This window comes from Hypanus sabinus, chromosome 11 (assembly GCF_030144855.1).
Source record: "Hypanus sabinus isolate sHypSab1 chromosome 11, sHypSab1.hap1, whole genome shotgun sequence".
Lineage (NCBI taxonomy): Eukaryota > Metazoa > Chordata > Chondrichthyes > Myliobatiformes > Dasyatidae > Hypanus > Hypanus sabinus.
This window is the reverse complement of record NC_082716.1, coordinates 17,473,407-17,495,449: the sequence shown is the minus strand read 5'-3', so window position 1 is coordinate 17,495,449 and position 22,043 is coordinate 17,473,407. Positions and strand designations below refer to the sequence as shown.

General features: G+C 42.7%; 1 protein-coding gene across 6 annotated transcripts in view; it reads left to right on the top strand.

Moving 5' to 3' along the window:
* LOC132401724 (kynurenine--oxoglutarate transaminase 3-like) overlaps positions 1–17,411 on the top strand; it is a 167,922-nt gene extending 150,511 nt beyond the window's left edge. For all 6 annotated transcript variants that reach the window (XM_059983849.1, XM_059983848.1, XM_059983844.1 and 3 more), the window contains 3 exons: positions 392–465; positions 16,897–16,983; positions 17,108–17,411. In XM_059983849.1, the coding sequence (XP_059839832.1) occupies positions 392–465; positions 16,897–16,983; positions 17,108–17,158 (212 nt within the window). In that variant the 3' untranslated portion in view covers positions 17,159–17,411. The remainder of the gene's footprint in view (positions 1–391; positions 466–16,896; positions 16,984–17,107) is intronic.
* Positions 17,412–22,043: the final 4,632 nt, after the last annotated feature.

Genomic DNA, 22,043 nt, shown 5'->3' with positions numbered 1-22,043 from the left:
TCCAAAGTCATTCAGTCTATGGCAGCGTTGCTTTGTGTTCTGCATTCTGCGGTCGCACAGCAGTTAGCGTAATACTATTATAGCGCCAGCTGTAATTCTGCCACTATCGTAAAGGAGTTTGAAAATTCTCCCTGTGACTGGTGGGATTCCTCCAGGAAATCTGGTTTTCTCCCATGACCTGAAGATGTACAGGTTAGTAGGTTAATTGGTGACACGCGTGCATTTAGGCAGCGAGAGGCACATTGGGCTGAAATAGCCTGTTATAGTGCTGTATCTTTAAAATTTAAAAAAAACTGGATGGGCTTGGGTCCTTTACTGGACCCTAATGTTTAGCTTGCTTCACAATGAAAATTTCGATTTCTTCTAATTATTCACATATCTTTCTCTCTAGATGTCGATCTCTCCAAGATGGAAGGTGATGAGCCTTATGATAACAAATTTGTGAAATGGATGATTAAGAACAAGGTACATTGTACTTGCTTTTGGGAGTGGGGAACAATGCGATGTCTGCATCAGATATAACAAATACTGACGGTGGCTCTGAGTCAGAAGATTGTCAATGATAATAATTCCCCAGAGACTTGAGCCAAAAATCTAGATATGAATCTCCAGTCATTGAGAAAAATCAGTCCTCAACAGTGCTGTCTTCTGAGATTAAAACAATGAAACAAGTTAAACCTGTTAAACATATCACATGGATGGTAAAGATAGAACGGTGGTTCTATGATCAAGAACATGTTCTCCTGATATCCCAGAAATATTCATTGTTTAATTGTTGCAAAGAAAAGGTACTCGGTCGTCTTTCAATTTCTGTTCGCAGGATCACTAGTCCATTGCACGCAGGATTACTCTCACCTTCCAGAGATGTCCAAGTTAGTAGGGTAATTGGTCATGTGGGTGCAGTTAGGTGCCCTTAGAGACTCGTTGGGCTGGAAGGACCTGTTAGTGCACTGTATCTCTAGAATAAAGTAACTTTTCAAGGTAGTGAATACATTAGTAGCACATAGTAAGACAGAATTAGTTAACAAGTCTTAATTGTTGAAATTTGAGGTATGACTGAGTCTAGAAATGAGTTGAACACTTTGACGTTGATGATAGTTTCCCTTCTACTACATGGATGGTAGGTACAGTCCTGTGCAAAAGTCTTAAGCACATATTGTTACGAACCCCGTAACTGGGTCACTTACCAGCAAAGATAGAGAGGTCCGTTGAAGTCTGATGGTACTATTTTTTATAGTATTTATTGGTAAAAATACACAAAAATAATATCAATGCAAACATACAGATAATATACGTCATCAATACTAACTCTAAAAGTACGGGTATCATAATAATCAATAAGAAATAGCTCTATCGTTGTCTGGGGGATAATGTATTGTCCGATGGAAATATCAAAGTCACTTAGTTCATTCGGGCTGCAGCCTTTGGTTGGAGTCAAGAGAGAGACTTTTAAAACTTGCCAGCTTTTCCTTTTTATGATGTCGATCCATCGAGAGTTCCGTTTTTGTAGTCAGTCCTTTAGCTAGGCCGTTCCGTGGAAGCCCGCCAATTCCTAGGCAATGGAAAAGGACGCATGCGAGCCCCACCGGCTGTCGCTAGTAAATGCTGTCACGGGATTTCTAGTGTTTCTCCTGGTGCGTCTGAAGGGGTTGTTCCCCAGACCCTCTTTTATCCTTACTCACGGAGTCTCAGATGTCAATCAGGTTGGGATGATGCAAACCCTCAACCAGCCCGCTCTAGTCATTCCCTGAGGGCTTCAATGAATAGTACAGTACTCAATACACAATTCCGTCTCCAAGAGACAATAGTCGTTATCAATGGTTCCGCCTTTCTGGGGGCCAGGACACATTCCAAACCCTTGTGGATTCTGCGTGTCTCTCTCTCATTTCCTGGGTCCCAGACCCGAATTAATACCAATCATTCGATTCTCAAAAAGGAGGGGGCTACTTTGTACCCTTCGGCCCCTCAGAGTTGTGGCACATTCGTAACAATATGTATAGCTATTCAGTTCTCAAATCGGTTAACTCAACCTCTCTTTGTGCTCGCCACTGCCTTTTACAGTTAAAGATTGTTCATAGAGCCCATATGTCTAAATCTAAACTATCTCGATTCTACTCTAGCGTTAGTCCGCTCTGTGATAAATGCAAGAGGGGCGTGGCCTCTCTCATCCATATGTACTGGTTCTGTCCTAGCTTGGAGAAGTTCTGGAAAGATGTCTTCACTACGTTATCGTGTATTCTGAATCAGAACCTAGAACCAAACCCCTTAATTGCTCTGTTCGGTTTTTGGGGCGAGACAGATTTATGTCTGGGTCCAACCCAATGCTGAATATTATCCTTTGCCTCTCTTCTGGCTAGACGCTTGATCCTCCTCAGATGGAGAGATGTTGCCCCGCCCACTCATGCTCAATGGCTTAACGACATCATGGCCTGTTTGGACCTCGAAAAAATTCATTATTCAGTTCTCAATTCAGATCTAAAGTTCCATAAGGTCTGGGGACCTTTTATCGAGTACTTTCATAACCTTCCTCTTGACTAGGGTTTTTTTTTCTCTTTGGTCCCTTGCTTTCAGCTCCGTTTTTTTTCTGGTAGAAGGCATTATTACCCTCTGTTGCTGAGTGTATTCACAGTCTGGGAGTTTGGCTGTCCTGACTTATTCTCTCTATATTGTGTTGTGGTTGGTCTGGAGTTGTTGTTGTTTTTTCTTGTGTTGTGGGGCTTAGGGAGGACACTAAGCTTACTTGTCTTTAATTCAGGTGCTTTTTTTTTTGCTAAATTCTCTTCCTTTGTAGCATATTGTTATTGTATGCTTAATTTTGCACTGTTTTAATGTTCCTCATTGGGATTTGGGGTTTTTAATTTGTAAAATGTTTTGAAAAACTAATAAAATTTTTTTTTTAAAAAAACAAAACAATATGTATAGCTAGGGTGCCTCAGATGTTTTTACAGTATTGTAATAATTTAATGTATTGCACTGTACTACTGCCGTGAGGAAAAAAAAACAAATTTCATGACGTACATGACTGATGATAAACCTGATTCTGGTATGGGTCTCTATTGTTGACAGAGAGTGGGAAGAAGGCAGGGAGAGGGGGTCATGGATGGGAAAGGGGAAGGGAGAGAGGAGAGAGTGGGAAGCACCTGAGAAGCATTCTGTAATGATCAGTAAACCAATTGTTTGGAATCAATTGACCTAATCTGGTGTCTCAAGGCTGGGTACACCTGCATCTGAGCCACACCCCAGCCCTGACACTCCTTTTCTGCCATCTGTCCCACATTCGTCTTGAGTCATTCCACCCTTGCAGTTCCCAACATCCTTTGAAACATAGAAAACAGACAGCACAATACAGGCCCTTCGGCCCACAAAGCTGTGCCGAACATGTCCCTACCTTAGAACTACCTAGGCTTACCCATAGCCCTCTATTTTTCTAAGCTCCATGTAGCCATCCAGGAGTCTCTTAAAAGACCCTATCATTTCCGCCTCCACTATCGCCACCGGCAGCCCATTCCACGCACTCACCGCTCTCTGTGTAAAAAAAACTTACCCCTGGCATCTCTCCTGTACCTACCAGCAAGCACCTTAAAACTGTGCCCTCTCGTGCTAGTCATTTCAGCCCTGGGAAAAAGCCTCTGACTATCCACATGATCAATGCCTCTCATCATCTTATACACCTCTATCAGGTCACCTCTCATCCTCCATCACTCCAAGGAGAAAAGGCCGTTTTCACTCAACCTATTCTCATAAGGCATGCTCCCCAATCCAGGCAACATCGTTGTAAATCTCCTCTGCACCCTTTCTATGATTTCTATGTCCTTACTGTCGTGAGGCGACCAGAATTGAGCACAGTACTGCAAGTGGGGTCTTGACCAGGGTCCTATATGGCTGCAACATTGCCTCTCGGCTCTTAAACTCAATCCCACGGTTAATGAAGGGCAATGCACCATATGGCTTCTTAACTACAGAGTCAACCTGCGTAGCAGCTTTGAGTGTCCAATGGACTTTGACCCCAAGATCCCTCTGATCCTCCACACTGCCAAGAGTCTTACCGTTAATACTTTATTCTGCCATCATATTTGACCAGATAATGGATGTTGCTTTCCTACAACAGACAGTGTTCATGTAGATGTGCTTGATGTTGGGAGGGCATTACCTGTGACATACTGAGCCAAATCCACTACCAAAAACATTTGGTGTGTATACCAGGTCATAGTGCATCCAGTCAATTCACTTTCCACTACACGTCCATGGAAGTTTGTCAAGGATTTTGATGACATGCCGAATCTCTGCAGACTCCTGAGGAAGTAGAAGCCCTGTCATGTTTTATTAGCAATAATATTTATATGACAGGTCCAGGACAGTTCAGCTGCGGTACTGACCCCCAAGAATTTAAAGTTACTGACCCTCTCCGCCTCTGATCCTCCAATGAGAACTGGCTCATGGACCCCCGGTTTCACTCTCCTGAAGTCTACAAACAGCTCCTTGGTCTCGCAGACATTGAGTCAGAGGTTGACGCTTTGATACCACTCAGCCAGATTTTCAATCTCCCTCCTGTATGCTGATTCATCGCCATATGGTCTCTCACAAACATAAGAAATAGGAGCTGGAGGAAGCCCTCTAGCCTGTCGAGCCTGCTCTACATTCAATAAGATCATGGCTGATCTGATCATGGACTCATCTCCACCTACCTGCCTGTTCCCCAAATCCCATAATTCTCCACTATGCAAAAATCAATCCAGCCTTGTCTTAAATATATTTACTGAGGTAGCCTCCCCTGCTTCATTGGGCAGAGAATTCCACAGATTCACCACTCTTTCAGAAAAGCAGTTACTCCTTATCTCTATTGTAAATTTACTCCCCCGAATCTTGAGGCTTTGTCCCCTAGTTCTAGTCTGACCTACGAGTGGAAATAACTTTCCTGTCTCTATCTTATCTATCCCTTTTATAATTTTATATGTTTCTATAAGATCTCCTTTCATCCTTCTGAATTCCAGCGAGTACAGTCCCAGGGGACTCAATCTCTTCTCATAGTCTAACCCCCTCATCTCTGGAATTAACCTGGTGAACCTCCTCTGCACCACCTCCAAAGCCTGTATGTCCTCCTCAAGTAAGAGACCAGAACTGCACGCAGTCCTCCAGGTGCGGCCTCACCAGTACCCTGTACAGTTGCAGCATAATCTTCCTGCTCTGAAGTTCAATCCCTCTAACAATGAAGGCCAACATTCCATTTGCCTTCCTGATAGCCTGCTGCACCTGCAAACTAACCTTTGGCAACCCGTGCACAAGCACTCTCAAGTCCTTCTGCACAGCAGTATGCTGCAAATTTTTACCATTTAAATAATTACCTGATCTTCCGTTTTCCCTTCCAAAGTGGATGACCTCGCATTTACCAACATTGTACTCCACTTGTCAGACACTTGTCCACTCACTTAACCTATCTGTATCTCTCTGCAGACACTTCGTATACTCTGCACAATTAGGTTTTCCACTCAATTTAGTGTCATCAGCAAACTTAAATACACTATGCTTGGTCCCCTCTTCCGGATCATTAAAATATATCATAAGCAATATATCGGAAGTATAAGCTGTGATAAAGGATGTCAAACAGGAACATCAACAATAACTTGATTCCCACAAATGCTGCTCAGCCTGCTGACTTCCCCCAGCACGTACTGTAAACCTACACCTGGTTGGTTTATAATACTTAATACTTTATTGTCACCAAACAATTGATACGTACAATCATCACAGTGATATTTGTTTCTGCGCTTCGTGCTCCCTGAAGTACAAATCAAAGTAAATATAATAAAAATTTAAATTATAAATCATAATTAGAAAATAGAAAAGGGAAGGTAAGGTAGTGCAAGCCAGGTCCGGATATTTGGAAGGTACGGCCCAGCTCCGGGTCAGGATCCGTTCACCCGTCTTATCACAGTTGAAAAGAAGCTGTTCCCAAATCTGGCCGTACGAATCTTCATGCTCCTGAACCTTCTCCCGGAGGGAAGTGGGACAAAAAGTGTGTTGGCTAGGTGGGTCTTGTCCTTGATTATCCTGGCAGCACTGCTCCGACAGCGTGTGGTGTAAAGTGAGTCCAAGGATGGAAGATTGGTTTGTGTGATATGCTGGGCTATGTTTATGATCTTCTGCAGCTTCTTCCGATCTTGAACAGGACAACTTCTATACTAGTTTGTGATGCACCCTAGAAGAATGCCTTCTACGGTGCACCTATAAAAATTAATGAGGGTTTTAGGGGACAGGCCAAATTTCTTCAGCTTTCTCAGGAAGTAAAGGCATTGGTGGGCCTTCTTGGCAGTGGACTCTGCTTGTTCAGACCAAGTCAGGTCATTTGTGATATTCATCCTGAGGAACTTAAAGCTTTTGACCTGTTCCACCTGTGCACCACTGATGTAGATGGGGTTGTGAGGTCCGCTACTCCTTCTGAAGTCAACAACCAATTCCTTCATCTTGCTGATGTTGAGGGATAGGTTATTGTCTTCGTACCATGCCACCAGGTTCTTAATTTCCTCTTTGTACTCAGACTCATCATTACCCAAGATATGGCCTACAATTGTGGTTTATGTTAGAATATAGAACAGTACAACACAGGAACAGTCACTTAGGCCCACAGTGTTGAGCTGAACCAGATGAAAAGTAATTCAAAAACCTCCAAACCCTAATCCTTCCTACCTACATAATGTCCACATCCCTCCATCTTCCTCACATTTATGTATTTGCCTCAACCACCATACCAGGCAGCGCGTTCCAAGCATCACCACTCTCTTACCCGTCACATCGCCTTTAAACCTAGCCCTCTCACCTTAAATCCATGCCCTCTGGTATTAGACATTTCAACCCTGGGAAAAAGACATTCTCTGGCTACTCTATCTATGCCTCTCATAATCTAAGAAACCTCTATCAGATCTGTGGTGAATTAAAGCGATTGACCTTGCTTTGTCTGGCTTATGTGTAATTCTGGATGTACAGCAAGGTGGATGTCTTAACAATGCTTGGAAATTATTCTTCAACCCTTGTGATTGACTAGCAATCAAAGTTTGTATGTTCAAATCCCCAAAACATCAGGTTGGAGGCTAGAGAAGGATCACTTCCAGGTGAGGTAACACTTCACCTGTGAGTCTGCTGGTGTGGTATACTGCATCCGGTGCTCCCGGTGTGGCCTTTTATATATTGGTGAGACCCGACGCAGGCTGGGAGACCGTTTCGCTGAACACCTACGCTCTGTCCGCCAGAGAAAACAGGATCTCCCAGTGGCCACACATTTTAATTCCACGTCCCTTTTCCATTCTGATATGTCTATCCATGGTCTCCTCTATTGTCAAGATGAAGCCACACTCAGGTTGGAGGAACAACACCTTATATTCCGTCTGGGTAGCCTCCAACCTGATGGCATGAACATTGACTTCTCTAACTTCCGTTAATGTCCCTCCTCCCCTTCTTACCCCATCCCTTATTTATTTGTTTGTTTATTTATTCCCCACTCTTTTTTCTCTCTCTGCCCCTCTGCAATGTACGCCAGTATACAAGACAAGGCAGCATGATACTGATACAGAGAGCAAGCTGTTGTCCGTGCAGCAGGCTCCCCCGCTCCATGCAGTTGATGAAACCAAAGGAACGGCAGAAACAGATACAGTGGCATCACAGGAGTTGCCAGTCAGCATTGAACTCAATGTAGGACTGCCTAAGGGACTCCAGCTCTGGATCTTGCCTAGGAGTTTACACCCATAGTCTTCCCCATGAGTGGGTATGGTCACAAGGCAGCGGAGGTTTGAGATCAGAGGTTTTCTTCTCCCTGATAAGACCATAAGACATAGGAGCAGAATTAGGCCATCTGGCCTATCGAGTCTGCTCTGCCGTTCAATCATGGCTGATCCTTTTCTTCTCTCCTCCTCAACCCCAGTTCCTGACCTTTGATTCCATGTCCAATCAAGAACCTATCAATCTCTGCCTTAAATACACCAACGACCTGGCCTCCACAGCTGCACGTGGCAACAAATTCCACCAATTCACCAAACCCTGGCTAAAAAAATTACTCCATATCTCTGCTTTGAAAGGACGCTCCTCTATGCTGAGGCGGTGCCCTCTTGTCTGAGACTCTTCCACCATGGGAAATATCCTTTCCACATCTACTCTTAGATCTTTCAACATTTGAAAGGTTTCAGTGAGATCTGCCCTCATCCTTCTGAATTCTAGCGAGTACAGACCCAGAGCCATCAAACATTCCTTGTATGATAACCCATTCATTCCTGAATCATCCTTGTGAACCTCCTGAACCCTCTCCAATGTCAGTACATCTTTTCTAAGATGAGGGGCCCAAAACTGTTCACAATACTCAAGGTGAGGCCTCACCAGTGCTTTATAAAGCCTTAGCATCACACCTTTGCTCTTGTATTCTAGAGACCTCTTGAAATGAATGTTAATGTGCCATTTGCCTTCCTCACCACTGACTCAACCTGCAAGCTAACCTTTAGGGTGTTTCTGCACGAGGATTCCCAAGTCCCTCTGCATCTCAGGTTCCTGGATTTTTTCCCCATTTAGAAAATAGTCCATACATTTATTTCTGCTACCAAAATGCATTACTGTGCATTTTCCAACGTTGTATTTCATTTTCCACTTTCTTGCCCATTCTCCTAATCTGTCCGTCCTTCTGCGTTTTTCCTGTTTCCCCAACACTACCTGCTCCTCCACCAGTCTTTGTATCATCTGCAAACTTGGCAACAAAGCGATCTATTATATAATTTAAATAATTTATATACAGCATAAAAAGAACTGGTCCCAACACTGACCCCTGCGGAACACCACTAATCTCCGGCAGAACCTTTTATTCCCACTTGCTGCCTCTTATGAATCAGCCAGCTAACTCTAACCAAGTTAGTAATTTTCCTGTAATACCATGGGCTCTTAACTTGGTAAGCAGCCTCATGTGTGGCAACTTGTCAAAGGCCTTTTGTAAATCCAAATATACAACATCCTCCGCATCCCCTTGTCCTGTGTCACCAAGTACTTCATCACCTCATTCTTAACAATTGACTCTGACATCTTCCTAACCACTGAGGTTAGGCTAACTGGTCTATAATTTCCTTTCTGCTGCCTTCCTCCTTTCTTAAAGAGCGGAGTCACATTTCCAAAAACAGCTGATGAGCCCCATCTGCCCTAAGCGACTGGTTTGAAGGTGCCAGCAACCCGTCATTACCCACTTTCAACATAAGAAGTAGGAGCAGGAGTCGGCCACCTGGCCCATCGAGCCTGCTCTGCCATTCAATAAGATCATGGCTGATCTGGCCACGGACTCATCTCCACCTACCTGCATTTTTCCCATAACCCTTAATTCCCCTACTATGCAAAAATCTATCCAACCTTGTCTTAAATATATTTACTGAGGTATCCTCCACTGCTTCATTGGGCAGAGAATTCCACAGATTCACCACTCTCTGGGAAAAGCATTTCCTCCTCATCTCCGTCCTAATACTATTCTCCTGAATCTTGAGGCTATGTCCCCTAGTTCTAGTAGCTAAGCCACACATGAAGGCCAGGTGCTGGGCTTAATTGTCAGGGGCAGTTTGAGACGCATGTGATTGGGAGCATTGAATAAGTAGTGGGAGGTTATCCCTACCAACCACTGACACCCAGCTATAACAACCACAAGGAATGTGGAGGCATTAGTAATGACCTCTCAAGAATCACTAGATTCTGGAGTAGTTCCACAGGACTGGAAAATTGCAATTGTCACTAAGAAGGGAGGGAGAAGAAAGCCTGACTTCAGTGATTGGGAAGATGCTGGAGTCCATTATTAAGGAAGAGGATTTGATGTACTTGGAGGCATATGATAAAATAGTCAAAATCAGTATGGTTTCCTTATGGGAAGATCACGTCTGACAAATCTGTTGGAATCCTTTGAGGAATAGCAGGCAGGATAGACAAAGGAGAACTGGTGGCTGGTATGTACTTGGATTATCAGAAGGCCTTTGACAAGCTGCTGCATGTGAGGCTGCTTAACCAGATAAGAGCTAATGGTATTGCAGGAAAGATACTAGCATGGATAGAAAATTGGCTGGCAGGCAGAAGGGAAAGAGTGAAAATGAGGGGGTCCTTTTTTGGTTGGCTCCCAGTGACAAGTGGTGTTCCACAGGGTAGGACTACTTCTTTTCACAGTACGTGTAAGTTATTTGGATGATGGGATTGATGGCTTTGTGGCTAAGTTTGCAGATGATATGAAGATAGATGGAGGTGCAGGTTATGCTGAGGAAGTAGCGAGTCTGCAGAAGGAATTAGACAGATTAGGAGAATTAGCAAAAAAATGGCAGATAGAATGTAAGGGTCTGGAAGTGTATGATCATGCATGTTGGTGGAAGGATTAAAGATGTAGACTATTTTCTAAATGGGGAGAAAATTCAAAAATCAGAGGTGCAAAGGAACTTAGGTGTCCTTGTGTAGGAGTCCCTACAGGTTATCTTACAAGTTGAGTCAGTGGGAAGGAAGTACAATGTTAGCATTCATTTTGAGTAGACTTGAATATAGAAACCAGGATGTATTACTGAGGATTTATAAGACATTGGTCAGACTGCATTTGGAGTATTGTGAGAAATTTTGACCCTTTATCTAAGAAAAGAAGTGCTGGGTTTGGAGAGAGATCCAAAGGAGGTTCACGAGAATGACCTCTGGAATAAAAGGGTTAACGTATGAGGAGTGTTTGATGGCTCTGGGTCTGTACTTGCTGCAGTTCAGAAAAATGAGGGGTGACCTCACTGAAACCTGTTGAGCAATGAAAGAGCTAATGGATATGGTGGGGATGTTTCCTATAGTGGGGGAGGCTAGGACCAGAGGGCATAGTCTCAGAATAGAAGGACATCCATTTATTATTTCTTTATTTATTGAGAGATGACGCTTCAAGCAGTGCCAACCAGCAATCCCCCGATTTAATCCTATCCTAATCACGGGACAATTTACAATGTCAACCAGTATGCCTTTGGATTGTGGGCAGAAACCAGAGCATCTGGAGAAAACTTATGTGGTCTCGGGGAGAGCGTACAAACTCCTTACAGGCAGCAGCGGGAATTGAACCTGGGTCACTGGTGCTGTAACCACAATACACCCCAGAGATGAGGAGGAATTTCTCTAGCTGGAGGGTGGTGAATCTGTGGAATTAAGTGCTGCAGTTGGTTATGGAAGCCAAGTCTTTGGGTATATTTAAAGTGGAGGTTAATAGGTTCTGGTAGATTAGTAAGGGCATCAAAGGTTACAGGGAGTATGCAGGAGGCTTGGGTTGGGAGTGTTTGTTAATAAATAACTCAGTTATGATTGAATGGTAGAGCACACTCGATGGGCCAAATGGCCTAATTTTGCTTCTTGTCTTATGGTCTCACCTGGATGTAGCCTATACAGTCACAGGGAGAACATACAATCTCTTTACAGATGACATAAATAATTATATAATAAATAGAGATGATATAAACAGTTGTCTAACCCAACACACCCCTTCAACAGCTCACTGCACAATATTCACCCCACATCTCCCCTCCATTTCAAAATGCAGTGAAGTTTGCTGCTGTGTACATTCAAGGCTCACTTTATTGAGTACACCTGTACACCAGCTCTTTAATGAAGGTATCTAACCAGCTAATCGTGTGGCAGCTACTCAATGCAGACACGGCCAAGAGGTTCAGTTGTCGTTCAGACCAAACATCAGAATGGGGAAGAAATGTGATCTAAGTGACTTTGACCGTGGAATGATCGTTGGTGCCAGACGGGGTGGTTTGAGTATCTCACAAACTACTGAACTCTTGGGATTTTCTCCCTCGGAGTTCACAGAGAATGGTGCCAAAACAAAAAAAAACAGTGAGCGGCAGTACTGTGGGTGAAAATGAGAGAGATCAGAGGAAACTAGTTCAAACTGACAGGAATGTGACAGTAATTCAAAAAACCACACGTTACAGCAGAGGTGTGCAGTGCTGAATGCACAATGCATTGAACTTTGAAGTGGATGGGCTACAACAACAGGAGACCATGAGCTGCACTCAGTAACCACTTAGAAACATAGAAAACCTACAGCACAGTACAAGCCCTTCAGCCCACAAAGTTGTACTGAACATGTCCCTACCTTAGAAATTACTAGGCTTACTTATAGCCCATTCTACACACTCACCACTCTCTGAGTAAAAAAACTTACCCCTGACATCTCCTCTGTACCTACTCCCCAGCACCTTAAACCTGTGTCCTCTTGTGGCAACCATTTCAGCCCTGGGAAAAAGCCTCTGACTATCCACACAGTCAATGCCTCTCATCATCTTGCACACCTCTGTCAGGTCACCTGTTTATTAGATAAAGCTTACAAAATGGCCGCTGAGTGTATATATGTCCACATCAGGTGTGCAGGATATCTGTATAACAGCAAGCTAAAAGAGCTTTCTAACCGGTGCTAACAGCAGATGTGGAAAAATACACTGTAACAAGAGCCCCACAGAAATACTAAGCATTGTGGAGAATCAGACCAAGTGGGTAGAGTTCTGGCCAATGTTGAATTTGTCAGTGAACACTATTCTACTGTCCTACTAATCCATTTGGCTTGTGGTCCATTAGAAGTTGCGGCTCATAATTACCACACTTTCTGCCAAACTTTTTGCAATATATTTGGAGATTTTTACAGCTTTATGGAGCTGATGTATTTCTCAATGTAGATTTTATGGCTTTTTCGATTTAATCTCAGAAGGTCACATATAACAGGTGGCACTATACATAGAATAGGGAGGAATGGATATACGGAGTAACTAATCTAAAATATTTGACTCCCTGAAGGGAGATGATTCTCTAAGGCCAAATATCTCCCCAGGCTCACAGCTGGATTTCTCCTTTGTTCATTTTCTGCTATCTCTTTGCTCTCTCATCCCTGAATGCACCAAACACACTGAAGTATCTTCAAATTTAGTTTCAGGGCCGTCCCCCTCACGGTTTCCTGTGATCCCAAACAGAAGAGATGACAGTCCACACTCCTCCCTTCTGCTGGGTAAACAAAAACGTGGGTCTGTAGTCATGCAGTTAGTGAGTTGCAGAACTGAGTACTGTACGACTGACAATGATGAGCAGGTCGCGATGATTCTCCAGCCACTATGTCTAGTAAGTCAGGCCTCTGTGGAGTGTGGTTTGATATGGGTAGCGAAGCCATTAGTGAATGAGCTAAGCAGCTTTCATAGAACATAGAACAGCCTATACAGGCCTTTCAACCCACAGTTTTGTGCTGACCATTAAACCTACTCTAACATCAATCTAACCCTTCCCTCCTACATAGCCCTCCAATTTTCTACTATCCATGTTTCTTAAATGCCCACAATATGTCTGCCTCAACCACCATCCCTAGCAGAACGTTCCATGCATCCATCACTCTCCGTGTCTTGTCTCTGACATTCCCTCAATACTCTTCTTAAAATGACGCCCCCTGATATTAGCCATTTCCACCCTAGCAAACATCACTGTCTATTCACTCTTTCTATGCCTCTTATCATTTTATACACCTGTATCAATTCACCTTTCATCTTCCTTCACTCCAAAGAGAAAAGCCCTGACTCGCTCAACTTATCCTCTTAAGACATGCTTGCTAATCCAGGCAGCGTCCTAGTAAATCTCCTCAGCACCTCCCTAAAGCTTCTACATCCTTTCTACAACCGGAACTGAACACAATATTCCAAGTGTGGCTTGACCAGGGTTTCAGAGAGCTGCAACACTACCTCACAGCTCCGGAACTCAGTCTCCTGAGTAATGAAGACTAACATGCCATACACCAGTGCGTACATCTTCTTAGCCATATGTTGTGCTAATCAGTCTAATGCTTCCCTCCCACATAGCCCTCCAATTTAAGAGTCTCTTAAATGTTTCTAATGTATCTGCCTCTATCACCAGCCTTGGTAGCATGTTCTATGCACCCACCACTCTCTGTGTTCAAAAGAACCTACCATGATATCCCCCAACCAATACTTTCCTCCAATCATAGTTTGAAGGCATTCACAAAGTACAGTACTGTGCAAAAATCTTAGATACATAAATATTGCTAGGGTACCTGAGACTTTTGCTCAGTATTGTATTTGTAAATGTGGAGCGGAGAGCAAGTTTGTAAATCTGGTGGAACAAAGGATGTTGAGAATGGTGAGGGTGGAGCGTCACAGAAGGCTTTGATTGACATTGTGAACAGTGCTTGTTTGTGTTTGAAGAACTGTTTTATAGGTAAAGTGGTTTTTCTTCATTGGCCTACTAATGGATTGGACCAGAAACTAGTTGATATTAATTCCTACTTCAAAAATACTTACTATAAATCATTTATAAATTACCACCCTTTTTTTTATTACTGTCACTTAATTTGTTTTTACCCTATAACAAACTTTCTCTTTTGTTCTATCTTCCTCATCCCACTTTAAAATCTCTCATCATTGACAAAAACTCATCAATGTGAATCATTAATAAAAATGGAAATACTGGTAGTGTTCAGTGGGTCAGAAGTATAGAAAAACAGAGAAAAGAAAGAAAAACAGAGTTACCATTTCAAAGTCAAATTTATTGTCACATGCAAAAGCACATGTAAGCACAGATACATTGATAAATTGGTTTGATGTTGTCACATTTACTCTGGTGCAGCGAAAAACTTGTGTACCATTCATACAGGTGCATCACAACTGTGCATTAAGGTGTATAGAACTGTACAGCCGTAACCTACTCCAAGATCAATCTAACCCTTCCCTGCCACATAGGCCTTAATTTTTCTTTTATCCATGTGCCCAGGTAGAACAAGGTGCTCAGTGAAGTGTTGCAGTACAGAGGAGGTCTAATAGCAGACCACATGAACATAGCATCAGGATTGGTAGATTAATTGGTCATTGGCTAGGATTAAATCAGGGGATTGTTGGGCAGCATAGCTCCAAGGGCATAGTAGCTCAATAAATAAATATAAACAGCATTTACAAGAAAAATATCAACATGAATTATACGCGATCCTTAGAAAAATAGCACAGTTAGAATGATAAAAAAGTCTAATTTACTGCAAAGAGATAAAGGTGGTCCTGGTGTTGTTATATTGCAGTGATTAAGGGTTTTGCCAGTTAGTTCTGGAACCAGAATGTTTGAAGGGAAGTGGATGTTCTTGAATCTGGTGGTATGGGACTTCATGCTTCTGTGTTTTTGCCCAATGGTAGCTGCGAAAAGACCGAGTGGTCTACATGGTGGCGTCTTTGATGATGGATGTTGTCTTGTTGAAGCAACACTTTCTGTACACAGCGCCAATGGGGGGAGGGGTGTGCCCGTGACATATTGGTCTGAGTTCATTACTCTCGGAAACTTCTTGCATTCCTGTGCCTTTGATTGGCTGTCCCAGATCATGAAGCAATCAGTCAGGATATTTTCAACCAGACATCTGTAGATGTTGGTTGAAGTTTTCTGTGACAAGTAAACCTCCTTAACCTCCTTAAAAAATAAAGCTGCTGGGGCACTTTCCTTGTGTTAGAACCTGTATATGTACTGGGCCTAGAGCAGGTCATCGACTATGTTAACATGCAGGAACTTAAAGCTTCTGACTCCCTCCACCACTGATCCTGCGATCCAGACTGGTGCATATTTGTACGTATGACTGGTGCATAGGACCAGGAGGAAGAGAGTTAGTTTTAGGTTACAGAGATGATGGTGAAAGACCAAAATAATTGTATGTGTTTGGGTGAAACCAGGGCTCAAGAAGGTCAAAGTCAAAGTGATCTGATCAACATTGTTTCTCTTTCCACATATGCTGCCTAACCTACTGAGTTTTCTGTTTTTTTTATTTTGTAGTTCTAGTTTTCTAATTGTTTTAGGGGTTGATTTGTGATAAGTCATATCACTCCAATTTTTTAATTGGAAAAACTTACCTACAGGAACGAGATCAATAAGACTGAAAGAGTACAGAGAACTTTTACAAGGATGCTGCTGGGACTTGAGGACCTGAGTTGTAGGGAAAGGTTGAATAGGTTAGGACTTTATTCCCCGGAGTGTAAGATAATGAGAAGAGATTTGACAGTGGTACAAGTATACAAAATTATATTGGGTATATAGTTAGAGTTAATGCAAGCAAGCTTTTTCCACTGAGCTTGTGTGGGACCAGAACTAGAAGTTATAGGTTAAGGGTAAGAGGTGAAATATTTAAAGGAGCCTGCGGGGGAACTTCTTCACTCAGAGGTGATGTGAGTGTGGAATGAGTTGTCGGTGGAAATGGTGGGTGCAGACTCATTTTCAACATTTAAGAGATATTTGCTTAAGTTCATTGATGGGAGGGGTATGAGAGCTAGGTCCAGGGTGTGGATCAATGGGGCTAGGCAGAATAACATTTCAGCCAAGACTAGATGAGCCAAAGGGCCTGGTTCTGTGCTATTATGACTAAAAAGCAGGAAAGAAGCAAGGAAGGTCAGCAGTACAGAGAAGATGTTTTAAAACTGAAATGTGTATGGGTGGCAGGCTGGAGATACGTCTCTACTAAAAGAGGTGTAAGCCACTTCTTCCCTGCACTAGCCTGCAGATCACCTTTGGGCAAGGTGTAGCACCTGCTTAACCCCTCCCCAAAATCAGGATCAGATGAAGTGGTGGACGGTCGTATGAGTCACATATCACAAGTCCTGGTTATGTGACCACTGACACCAGGCAAACACTCTCTGAAGAGTATTGATGATGGCTGGGGTCATCCATCTTGTAAAGACACTGCCCAGAAGGAGGGAACGGCAAACTGCTTTAGTGCTTTGATAAGGCCAAGATAAGACCATGATTGCTCACGTCAATACGACAGGGCACATAATGATGATTCTCCAAAATGGCATTGTACCTGAAAGTAAATCTTGACTTACATTCATTTTCATGTCCGGTTGAGAACTTTTCTTTTTCTTTCAGAAACTGGCAGCTATCCCTGTGACCTCATTTGTCAGTGACCAAACCAAGAGTCTTTACGAGAAATACATTCGCTTCTGCTTTATCAAGGTCAGTCTATTGATTTAACCGCGCTCTGCATCTGGTAATTCAGGAAGAGCAAAGTACAAATGCATATTTGTGCAAACCTAGTTAGTACATTGTGTAAAGTTTTTTTTTAATTTTTTTCAAACAGCAAGATAGTACTTTGGATTCAGCAGAGGCCATTCTGAAGAACTGGAAATGAAAGCCATGCCTTCACTGAATTCTGGTCATTGTCATGAAAGAATACATCAAACCGTAGTGGCCTCAAATTTCTTCTCAAATAAATATATAACCTTTACTTCTTTGTTTTGTTAAAGCCCAGATGATTTGGTTAAGTAATGGAAAGAACTGGAAGTCTGTTAATCATTGTTTTAAAATGAAACTTCATCTTTTCAGTTGGTGTATTTTCTCACTGCTGTGACACATGTAAAGAATAAAATGTGTACTGTACCTGCCCGGCAAGCGTCATGGGTTCAGCCACAGTCTGTGCAGGCTGGGTTGCATGGCACAGGGAGGAAATGGGAAAAATCTTCCCAAAGACATTTGCTTTTACTGCACAGACTTGAAAAAGAAGGAAACAATTGAACTGAAGGTGAAGTGGATCAATACCTGTGTCTTGATATTTAGTGAGATGTTGCACCTACTGGTATCCAATAAACTTTTTGTCGTTATCCAAACAAATGCGGGACTATATTCACCTGTAATCACTGGCCGTAAACCCCACTTGGAGTACTGTGTTCAGTTCTGGTCACCTCATTACAGGAAAGTTGTAGATGCTGTAGAGAGAGTGCAGAGGAGATTTACAAGGATGTTGCCTGAATTGGAGAGCATGCCTTATGAAAATAGGTTGAGTGAACTTGGCCTTTTCTCCTTAGAGTGACAGAGAATGAGTGGTGACCTGATAGAGGTGTATAAGATGATGAGAGGCATTGATCGTGTGGATAACCAGAGGCTTTTTCCCAGGGCTGAAAGGGCTAACAGAGGAGGTATAGTTTTAAGGTGCTTGTAAGTAGGTACAAGGGGCATGTCAGAGGTAAGTTTTTCACACAGAGAGTGGTGGGTGTGTGGAAGGCACTGCCAGTAAAAATGATAGAGGTGGATACAATAGGGTATTTTAAGAGACTTTTAGATAGGTACAAGGAGCTTAGAAAAATAGAAGGCTATGCAGTAGCGAAATTCTAGGCAACTTCTAGAGTAGGTTACATGGTCGACACAGCATTGTGGGCTGAATGTCTTGTGCTGTAGATTTTTATGTTACTTGCTTGTAGTGGCTCATGCCAAAGGAGTTGATCAGGCCTGTTCATTGTGCAGGGACTCAAGGGAATGGGGAGGTCACACTGAAGAGTTCAAGTCCCCTTTGCCCTACATTTTCCCTCTCCTCCATTGCAGCTTTTAATCCATGATGATGTAGCTCCCCAACTGTAGCAGTTACTTGAGAACAAACTAAAACCACTGAGAGATTGTGTACTGTATGATACATTTCCAAGTAACTGAGTTCTAAGTAAAAAAAAAGTACTTTGATCCTTTATTCCGAAACAAGCAAAAACAAACGATCTTATAGCAATAAAAAACTAACTGAACTAAATTAGCAATATAGCGAAATAAGAGTAATAAGTGTTCAAATTAGTGCAACTAAGCAGTCAATAAAAAATATCACCCCTTATACGATAAGACATAGGAGCAGAATTAGGCTATTCAGTTCATTGAGTCTGCTCTGCTATTTCATTATGGCTGATTTATTATCCCTCTCAACCCCATTATCCTAGCTTCTCCCCTTAGCTGTTGATGCTCCCACTAATCGAGAACCCATCAACCACCACTTTAAAAATACCCAATGATTCGGCCTCCACAGCCATCTGTGGCAATGAAATCCACAGATTCACTACCCTCTTCTTGAAGAAATCCCTCAACTGTGTTCTAAAGGGACGTTCTTCTATTCTGAGGCTGTTCCCTCTGCTCCCACACTGTGGGAACCATTCTCTCTATCTCCACTCTATTCAGGCCTTTGAGTATTCAAAAGGTTTCATTGAGATCTCTGCCGCCCCTCCAGTCTTCTAAACTCCAGTGAGTACATGCCAAGATCCAACAAACACTCCTCATATGTTAACCGCTTCATTCCCGGGTCATCCTTGTGAACCTCCCTGGATATATAATCAAGCAAGTTCTTCTCCCCTATCTTTCCTTTATTTTGAGACCATCCCAATTAAATATATGCCCACAATTAGCCCACAATATCACCTCCCTGCACATCTCCAAAATTTCCCTTCAGATTTGTTCTAGTTTTTTTTCACTGTTTGAGAGGCAATAAAATACCCCAAGAAGCATGATCGTACCTCTTTACCTTCTCAGAACAAAATGGGTCCTGGACATCCTTTCCTTCCAACAGGGCAGTGTCTTCCAATATCATTTCAGCTTTTCTTTCTCCTTTCCCTATCCGTACTGAACACTTTGCATCAATAAATATGAAGCATTCTGTCCTCACCCTATCACACCGTTTCCCCACATAACTATCTATTGTTGCTACCAGCCGTGTTCACGTTTTATGCGTTTACGTACACATATTCTTCGTTGAACTCACATAAATCCTCCTTAACCACATTAGTAATCTTCCCTACAAGGACAATGGTCCCAATCTCATTCAAATACAACCTTTCCCTGTTGAATTTATGCCTCCTGCCCTAGAATTGATCTGGATGCCTGAATATCCACTTTGAAGCCCCCTCCCTCCTTTACTGCCCTTCAAGGTAGACATCGATGATCCTTATCTCTGTATTTCTATGCTCAGTCCATGGCACAGCAAGAAATCCGGAGATTACTACCTTTGAGGTCCTTCGTATCTTCCTAGCTGCTGAAATTGTGCTTGTGGATCCTCATGTCTTTGTCATCGATATACATTACAGCTTCTGGGTCACCCTCTCCAGTCTGTAGAATGTTATTTGCCCTCTCCTAGAAGTCTTTTACCCCGCTGTATATAATATGAACATTCACAATGGAGGTCATATAATTCTAGTCCGTCTGACTAATTATCGGAACTCCTATTCCGATAAACTTCCAGAGCTTTCACTGGCGCATTGGTGCTATGGCATTGGAATAATTCCCTCACTTTGTTACCACTGCAGTGTTTTCCAGTTCTGAGGACTTTTCTGCGGGTGGGACTTCTGCATTTCCAACTTCCTCCTCTTGTTCCAAAGCCCACCAATGGCATGCCCACGTCCTGGAGAAGAAGGAGTTCAGAGATGTATACTTTGATAATAAATGAGCCTTCTGGACCTTTAGAACGTGTGCCTCCAAAAGCCGTCAGCCTCCCTGATGCTCTGCTATGACTTCAGTTATCCCCGAGCTTGGAAATCCTGAGCTCGAGCTCAAGCAGCTGGAAGTACTTTCTGCACACAGGGTCCGCAGGGACATACAAAGTGTTCTGGAGTTCCCACATTTCCCATAGGGGTTGAGAACAATAGGCCTCAGCTGTCCATCCATGAGCCAACAAAACACTCAAATCCCTCTTTCCAAATTTAGATAGTATCTAAATAATATCAGGGCTCTGGTTTCACTGTCTTCTGCTATCTCTCATCAACCTCTCCTAGTTTAATAAAGTACCAGAACTGAGCCATGTCCCTCACTGCACTAATTCTGTGTTCTTGGATTAGACAGTTAAATTGGATTTTATTTGCAGATTAACAATTATTTTCTAGTATTTTTTATAACTATTTACAGACAGCAGCGCCATCTGCCTGCGTTTGATCCCTCTCACTCGCTGCTGCAGGAGGAATGTGTAGGAGTCTTGGGTCTCAGGAAAGTTTTGGTCAGTACAGTTTGTGGTTTGGACTTGTTTTCAGAGGCTCGGCAGTTTATATGCGTTTTTGCTTTTTAGTTATTTGTTTTTCTATTGCTATTTTGTGTGATTTTGACGGACTGTCATAGCAAACAGCAGTGCTAAATTAAGCGTTGCTACACTGTTTCAAGGACTGCGGTTTAAGGTTTAATAATCTGTTACTAAGTTGTTGCTGTTTGCTCAATTTCTTTTTTGAGTTAGGTGCTTGATGTTTTCTTTGAACTTGGCTTTGTTCCGTGGTGTCTGCGGGAAGACGGTTCTCAGGGTTGTGTACTGCATACAAATTTTGATAATAAGTGTACTTTGAATCTGTACTTAATGTTAACTGTTTAGTATACTTCCCAGTGGCCACAGTATGTATATGAAGTTGTTCAGTGTGCTCCCTGATGGTTACAGCTCTTTATATTCTGGAAAGCTCGGGAAACTTCTCCGCTGCACGGGCAACAGCTTGCTCTCCATATCATACTGCCCTGGCTTGTGCGTCGCAGAGTCCCCTGGAACACAATATCCATGATCGACCTCAACCAACAGAGGGCCTCCATAAAATGAGCTGACCACGTGGTGATGCTATCTTTTCTCTTTTTTTACTTCAGAATCAGAATCAAGTTTCATATCACCGGCATTTATTGTGAAATTTGTCGTCTTTGCAGCAGCAATACAATGCAATACATAATAATAGGAAAAGAAACTGCAAATTGCAGTAAGTGTGTATATATTAAATAGGTAAATTAAATAAGTAGAGCAAAATATAGAAATGTGAGGTAGTGTCCATTCAGTAATCAGATGGCAGAGGGGAAGAAGCTGTTCCTGAATCGTTGAGTGTGTGCCTTCAGGTTTCTGTACCTCCCACCTGATTGATGGTAACAAGACATGACCTGGGTGATGGGGGTCATTAATGACGGATGCCACCTTTTTGAGGCATCGCTCTTTGAAGATATCCTGGATACTAGGAAGCTGTGCCCATGATGTAGCTAACTGAGTTTTTACAATTCTCTGCAGCTTATTTTGATCCTGTGCAGTAGTTACGCACCCGCATCTCATATCAGATAATGATGCAGCCAGTTCTTATTCTCCACTGTACATCTGTAGAAATTTGCAAGTGTCTTTGGTAACAGATCAAATCTCCTCAAACTCCCTTCTGCTGTTAGCCTCTGTTCCTGTTACTGTCCATTCCTCAATTTTCTTTGTTCTATTAATGCTCAGTAAAATGATGGTGAAGCAACAAGTTTAGAGCCTGTTTCTTGACTTCTGAAAG